This window comes from Ictidomys tridecemlineatus, chromosome 6 (genome assembly GCF_052094955.1).
Source record: "Ictidomys tridecemlineatus isolate mIctTri1 chromosome 6, mIctTri1.hap1, whole genome shotgun sequence".
Classification (NCBI taxonomy): Eukaryota; Metazoa; Chordata; class Mammalia; order Rodentia; family Sciuridae; genus Ictidomys; species Ictidomys tridecemlineatus.
The window spans coordinates 58,674,659-58,682,909 of record NC_135482.1 but is presented as its reverse complement, the minus strand read 5'-3'; the positions used below and the strand labels follow the sequence as shown (position 1 = coordinate 58,682,909).

Genomic DNA, 8,251 nt, shown 5'->3' with positions numbered 1-8,251 from the left:
CCATATATTTATAGAATGTGATCTGAAATATTGGTACTTATATTATGAAATATTTAGGTAAGTGTAAACACATAAATCTCCTCAAATAGTTTTCATGTCTTTATGATGAAAACATTCAATAACCTTTTGTTCAGATTTTTGAAATTACATTGCATTGCTGTCATCTGTATTCACCCTACTGTGCAATAGCAAAGAACTTCTTACTTCTATCTAAATGTGTCTTCATTCCCAATGATAAACCAGTCCTCATCCCTCCTTCTTCCTTATTCTTCCCAGTTCTGTTAATTATCATTTTACTCTGGTTTTCATGAAATAAATGTTTTTAGATTCCGTATTAGTGATATCACATAGTACTTGTCTTTCTGTGCCTCGCTTTTTCCACTTAACAAAATGACCTCCTATTCTATTCATGATTTTTCAAATGACAAGATTTTATTCCCCCGCCCTTGAGGTTGAATAGTTTTCTAGTGTGTGACTACGCCACATTTTCTTTATTGTGCATCATTTGATGAACACCTAGGTTGTTTTCATTTATTGGCAAATGTGAATTGTCTCCAATAAACATAGGAGTACAGATGTTCCTTTGACCTACTGATTTCATTTCCACTGAATATGTGCCCATCAGTGGGATTGCTGGAGCATATGACATTTCTATGTCTAGTTTTAGAGAATCTTGTATACTATTTTCCAAGTGTCCTAATTCACATTTCCATCAACATGTACAAAGGTTCTGTTCTCTCCACATCTTCAGTAACATTTGGTGTCTTTTGTATTTTTGATGATAGTAAGGTAATATTGTGGTTTTGATTTACAATATACTAATAACTATGTCATCATATTGAAGGACAAAAATATAATAATTTCAATACATACAGAAGAGGCATTTGATGAAATTTATTATCCCTTTATGATGAAGACTCTGAACAAATTAGGTTTTGAAGGAAAGTAACGCCAACATAATAAAGGCTGTGTATAACAAGTCATAAGCTAACATCATTGCCTATGGAGAAAAGCGGAACGGTTTCTAAGATCTGGAACAAAATGAAGATGGCTATTTCCCCGATTTTATTCAAGTCGGAGTCAGAGCATTTGGCAATAAAAGAAGTAAAGTGCATCCAAATTAAGAAGGAGGAAGACAAATTGTCTATTTTGGCAGATTACATGATCTTCCTAAACATTCCACCAAGAAACAAATAGAATTAAAGAGTGAATTCAGTAAAATCAATATATAATACAGTTCAATTTCTATAGGTCATTGGTGAATTGTCTAAAACCAAGAGACAATTTCCATTTGCAATAGTTAGAAAAATACAAAATATATAAGAATAATCTCACAATAAAAACTACAAACATTAATGAAAGAATCAAAGATGAAAGACACAAAAATGAGAAGACATTCCATGCTTTTGAATTAAATGAATCAAAAGTTAAGATGTTCATATTACCCAATGTGATCAATAGACCCAATGCAATTTCTATCAAAATATCAATGACATTCTTCATAGAATTAGAAAAAATTCCTAAAACTCACATTCAACCACAGAAGACCCTAAATAACCCAAACACTCTTGAGCAAAAGGAAAAAATCAGGAGACATTACATTACCTGACTTTAAAATACACTGCAAAGCTATAGTAATCAAAAGAGCATGGTATTTGGAAAAATAAAACAGATGCACAGACCAGTGGAACAGAATAGAAAGCCAAGTAAAGCAACCCACACACCTACAGCCACTGATTTATGACAAAGATGCTAAGAACATGTGTTGGAGAGAAGATACCCTTTTCAATAAACAATGCTGGTAAAATTTAATATACAAATGCTGAGGAATAAAGCTAAATTTCCATTTCTTATCAATCCTAAAAACTAAGTCAAAGAGAAAGAAAGATTTAAATGTGAAACCTGAAATTAGAAAACAACTAGAAGAAAATATAGGGGAAATCTTTAAGTCATTGGAATGGGCAAGGATTTTTGGACAAGACCCAAAAGCATAGGACATTAAAGCAAAAGCAAATTAATGGAATTATATTTTTAAAAAAGCTATTCAACATAGGAAACAGTTAATGTGGTAAATTTCTTTTTATCTTTGATATAAGAAAGTGTTTTTACCTGTTTATCAAATACAGGCACAATAAAAATGATCAATACATTTAAAGAAGCTAAAATAAAGTGTTTTTTGTTATTGTTTTTTAGTACAAGCACATAGACACAATCTCATAAACAGATTCAAATCACATTCAACATAGGAGAAAATACTTGCAACATTTCAAGGATACAAAGATGGTATTAATGATACATAAATAACTCTTAAAAGGTGTAAGAAAATAAAAACTTGGTAGAGAAAATTAGCGAAAGATGTATATAAACAATTCACAATTATATAGGAAATGACTTTTTGACTTGTGAAATGATATTCAATCACACATATAATTAGAGAAATGCAAAGTAAAATAATTTTCTGTTACCATGTTCAACCTGTAAGATTGCCAATACTTTATAATGACAAAAACCTCATCTGATGTTAAGGTTATTGAGAAACAAGAACACTAATAACAGACTGTTAATGGGAGTGGAAACACTGTGTGTAGAAAATGCTTTAACATTGCTAACTGAAAGTGAATGGCATTTACTTTTGACTCAGAAATTCCAATTTTAGAAATTTATACTGACATTATGACCTCCAATATTATATAATTTTTTAATTAAAAATTATAAAAATGCATGTCCATGATTTTATTCATGGTTGCACTCTAATTGACAATATTGAAAACAAACTATTAGCTAAAAATGAGAACAATTAAATATGTTATGACAGATCCTTATAAAGAAGGACGATGCAGCCATAACAAATTTGAAATATCTCCAAGAATAGATGTGGTGTGTTTGACAGGATATTGTTATTTAGTGAATAAACCAAAAGAAATCATCATATCTGTAGTATATAAAATTTAGCTTGAATTTAGTTGGTTTACAGAGGCTATATTTTTTTCATTTTATATTCTCAGTTTTCACATCAACTTAAAAATATTTTTCTTTCTGTTTCTAAATCCTAAACTATGTATCTGGGAATGGGTGAGTACTAGGCAATGAACTAGGAGAGCAATGTACACAGAATTCCTGGAAGCAAAATTAGAACATATAAAAGTGTGTGTGTGTGTGTGTGTGTGTGTGTGTGTGTGTAGAAAACACTTCTGTAATTCAAAAATTGGCAATCCCTTAGGAAATAACGTTTTGGGATCTCAGTTACCCTGAGAGTTCTTTGTTCTTGTTAGATGTTTTCCTGTAAGAAGACATAAATCCTTCACAGTATCAAAAGATGGTTAATTTTCATATTTCATTGCATATCACATTTAGGAAGGGTCAGATAGTGGGTTATAGCAAATTTTAGGAAAGAAGGTAATTTGATAAATTTCCTGAAAACATATAGTACATGAAACAAAAATAATCTTTCTTAAATAACATTTAAATCAATAATGTTTTATGTAGATTTAAGTGCTTAGGGAGAAAAACTGATCATCAGTGTTCTCTGCTCACCAAGATGCTGAGTTAAGTATGGAACTACAGTGGGTTGGTCCAGATAATGTATACAATAATCTGTATTAAACTATTAAATGGTTAGTGTTTTAACTACTAACTATACTTTAACTTGTAGATATTGGTGAAATATTATAGATAAGATAAATAATGACTTAAAACTGATAAGCCTTTTAAATTTTAATTTTTATGTGGTACCCACTATTTTCAAAAAAACTGAATATAATTGCATTTATTGGTCTGTGTTCACATGCTCTTATATTATTTTCCCTCATAGCATATGTTGTAAAATACATGGTATGTGTGATTGTTGAATCAGGACAAATAAACAATTTAATATGAGGAAATTCTATTTTATTATATAATTGAACATTTATACCAGTGTTCTCATTGGGATCATTTGTATAAATGAGATAATTTTATAATATATACTTTCACAATCATCTGATTTTGATAAGGAATTCTGGACATGGATCACTGCTCTTTCCATTGCTTTATACTTTTATTAAGATGATGAAATAAGGGAACTCTAAATACTCTTTTTAACCAAATTATCTTGGAGCCATTGCTTTTCTTTGGCTTTTATCTTGCTTCATCTGCCTCACATAACTTGTCTCATTTTTTCATCTCCTTCTAAGGCCCATGTAAGAGGCAAACACTTAGATATCTCCTTCTTTAAATTCCTGTAGAGAACACTGGGAAGACCTCTCATTTTTTGTTTAGTTTTTTTTTTTTCTGTATGAGTATCAATAATTCTTTTTAAGATGAGTGTCCATAATTTAATCTTCTAGTTAAAACTTATATGAAAACTCGAGAGTAAATCTTTTAGACAACTGTGTGATTTTAAAGCTATAACTTCTGAAAATAATCTCTATTAATCTGACCCCTTGCACTGAATGTAAGCCTGGGCAGAGTTTTTAGTGTTTAATCTCTTTTGTTCTACAGAACAAATGCAGAACATTGAGAATAGTAATTGTTACATTTATAGTTCTCAATAGGCCCAAAGTTACAGTTATTAACATAGTTGCTTGTTTGCCTGACATTTTCATATCATTATTTTGAGAAGGCTGTAGATGCTATCCAAAATTTATCTGAAAACCAGTCCAACAATGCAGTATAATTTTGAAATTCATCACATATTTTCTCCCTCTAGATCATTCTGACTTAAAGTATACTCATGATTGCAGTCTACACATTAGGAAATAAGCAAAAAGGTATGTTTTAATAATATAAGCATATTATTTTTAAAAAATTCTTCCCTTATTACTTCTCTATATAATTATCTTTCTGAATTTTATTGATCCATTTTTTTCCTTAAAATCATTCATCTAACTTTTAAAAAGTGTCCTTTGCCTTTAGGTTTCTATAACCCTTCTATTCTAATCATGATGTAGTTCCCTTCTAATGACATATCACAAACACCTTTATATATTTATCTGCTTCAATAAACCTTTAGTGTCCATTGCACACCACTGGATCTTATTTGTTTTTAAAGCTATAACTAGAAGAAAAACATATCTCCTTCTCTATCAGCATACTACCTGCAATTCATAAATGAGCATTGCATAACTCTACCTGAAACATAATTTTGCTAACCATAACTTGAGTACTAGCTATCACTGTTATTAGATAGAGCTTTCCTTCTACTCTCACCATTCATACATGATAAAAGACACAACATGGTAATGGGAAACCATACAATAGTGACAGTGTTTATCTTAGTGAATTCAAATGACCCACATTTGAATGTTGTGTTATTTATGTTCCAGCTTCACAAATATTTGTTAAGCACTGCTTTGATCTGATCATCCCCTCAATCACCCTGCTGTATATTCACTGGATTCTCATATATTTTTTCTTTCTTAGAAATTTTCTATACTATTATATGTGTCCATAAATTTCTAGTTATTTTGGCTACTTGGAAGAAAACTATTTCGTATAATCATTGTGTCACCTGAATGATAATTTGCTTGATCACACAAGCTAGGCATGGTGGTGAACGCCTATAAATCTAGCAGCTAGTGGGGGGCTGAGCCAGGAGGCTTCTGAGTTCAAACCCAGCATCACCAACTTAGTGAGTCCCTAAGCAACTCAGTGAGAATGTGTCTCTATTAAGTGTGTGGGGAGATGCTGGGGATGTGGCTCCATGGTTAAGTACCTCTCAGTTCAATCCCCAAGACAAAAAAAAATCAAATATTTGAAAATCTATTGTCATAAAGTATTTGAAAGATTAGTTATAGATTAACATGAATCAAATTGAGGAAATACATTTCAAATGACTATTAAATGTCCTATAAACTGGTGAGTAGGTCACACTAAGTTCTAGATAAAGGAAGGATCTCTCAGTGTTCTCATAAAGATGATGAATGAAGTGTGGATTATGTTTCTTGTGATGAAATCTAAGCTGATTTGAGAAATATTTGTGAATTGGTAAATTTTTGAAAATGGAGTTTTAGATAGCTGAAAAGAAAGAACTAACTTCTTACTTATGATATTAGTTTTTATTTTCTGTAAATTTGATAGGACAAAAGAGAAATGAAGAATCAATCAGTGGAGATAGAGTTCATTTTACTTGGACTGACAGATGACCCTGTGCTACAAATTGTGATTTTCCTGTTTCTATTTTTCAATTATATCTTGAGCCTGATGGGAAACTTAACCATCATCTGCCTCACCCTGCTGGATCCCCGCCTCAAGACTCCAATGTATTTCTTCCTCCGAAATTTTTCCTTCTTGGAAATTTCCTTCACAACAGTCTGCATTCCACGGTTCCTGATAAGCACTCTCACTGGAGACAGAACAATTTCCTACAATTGTTGTGCAACTCAATTATTCTTTTTTTTCCTACTAGGGATTACAGAGTTTTACCTCCTGGCTGCCATGTCCTATGACCGCTATGTTGCCATCTGCAAACCTCTGCATTACCCAGTCATTATGAACAGCAGGGTGTGCTACCAACTGGTGTTCAGCTCCTGGGCAGCTGGATTCTTAATCATCTTTCCCCCTTTGATCCTGGGACTCAAACTGGATTTCTGTGCTTCCAAAGTGATTGATCACTTTCTGTGTGACACTTCCCCCATCCTGCAGATCTCTTGCACAGATACACATTTAATAGAATTGATGGCCTTTGTCTTAGCTGTGTTAACACTTGCCCTCACATTGTTATTAGTGATCCTCTCCTACACATTCATCATCAAAACCATTCTCAAATTCCCTTCTGTTCAACAAAGAATGAAAGCCTTTTCCACCTGCTCCTCACATATGGTAGTTGTGTCTATTACTTATGGAAGTTGTATGTTTATGTATATGAAGCCATCAGCAAAAGAAAGGGTGAGTTTAACTAAAGGTGTAGCTGTGCTCAATACCTCTGTTGCCCCTTTGCTCAACCCTTTCATTTATACCCTGAGGAACCAGCAGGTGAAAGAAGCTCTCAAGTATATGCTCCAAAGGTTTTGTTCTTTTGAAAACAACAAGGCAGAGTTTAGACATAAATAAAAGTTTCTCCTTTGGAATCAAAATAATTACAAATAAGTTATTTGTAAACATAAATAAATGTCATTTGGAGTAAAAATAATTGAACACCAGGCTTTGGTTCTTACTTCATAGTCTCTGAACCCTAAAGATGATACTAACCCATGAAAGAAAGTCAACCTACAATTCATTATATATAAATTTTTATGTTGGTTTGGAGAAATATTTATATATTTAAAGCATGTGTATAAAAACATTTCCATCTGCCATTGAATCAGAGTATACAATGATGATCTTTAGTAACTGTTCTGAATGCCTGTCATGCCAGTTCTGAAATTTTATCAGAAATGTTTGAATTACATGTCTGACTTCTTTTGTTCAAAATAGCAAAGTTCACCCATGCTATTGTATGCATCCACAGCTTCTTCTTTATGCTGTTGTGATTTAGCAGCATGTCTCCTGTCCTTTTGATAGTTTTTCCTCCCTTACTCCAATACTGTGATATTTTACTTTCTGAGGAATCTCTCCACAAAAAGGAATCTTTATTTTTTTTTGGTGTGAAAAAATGAATAAATTGAATGCCAATCCCTGAAAATTATCCTTTCATATGTCCTTTTGAAATAAAATCTGTCAAAGGGGAATTAATAGGAATGGACTATCTCCTCATGTCTTGCTGATTTTATTCCTCAATTCCCATATTCCAGAGAAGCTTAAGAAAGTATCCCTTAAGTAAAAAAAAAAAAAAAAAAAAAGATGCCTGTAGAGAAATTCATTCCACATTTTGTTGCTCTCTTTATGACCCCCTTTAGCTGAAACTATACTTGAGTTATTTGTTTTTATAATTCAATAGACTCCAAGATTCATCTTGCTTTTAAAGACCTGAGGGAGCCAAAAGCCAAAGTGTGAGTGTTGATGACAAAATGTGTAGGAAATTAATACTGAAAATTTCAGGTTGGAGCCATACAGAAAAGGTATAGAAACTGTGAGTGGAAAATGGCAATGAACTTTAGTAATTTCTTGGAGAGTGCTTATAAAAACCTTAGCAGCAAAGTAGGTAATTCTCAAATACTTAAAGAGAAGATACTCTGGGTATCATGTTAACTCAGCAGCCTGACTACACCTCTGGAGAATAATAACCTTTGCTTCTCTCTAACATCCAATTTTTGCACAATGTCCTTTCATGGTTTTAATTTACTATTCTGAGAAGGAAACTCTGGGAAATGGCTTCTTAATTGTTCCTCTACTG

At 32.2% G+C, this 8,251-nt stretch overlaps 1 protein-coding gene across 1 annotated transcript; it reads left to right on the top strand.

The window, feature by feature from the left end:
- Positions 1-6,066: 6,066 nt before the first annotated feature.
- Positions 6,067-7,029, top strand: LOC101969099 (olfactory receptor 6C6). Its single transcript, XM_040281935.2, has one exon. It carries the CDS (start codon positions 6,070-6,072, stop codon positions 7,027-7,029), a length of 960 nt encoding a protein of 319 aa, XP_040137869.2. The 5' UTR covers positions 6,067-6,069.
- Positions 7,030-8,251: the final 1,222 nt, after the last annotated feature.

Bases quoted from the DNA above. Each gene is read 5' to 3' on its own strand.
- LOC101969099 (XM_040281935.2), top strand. From the start codon at position 6,070: ATGAAGAATCAATCAGTGGAGATAGAGTTCATTTTACTTGGACTGACA.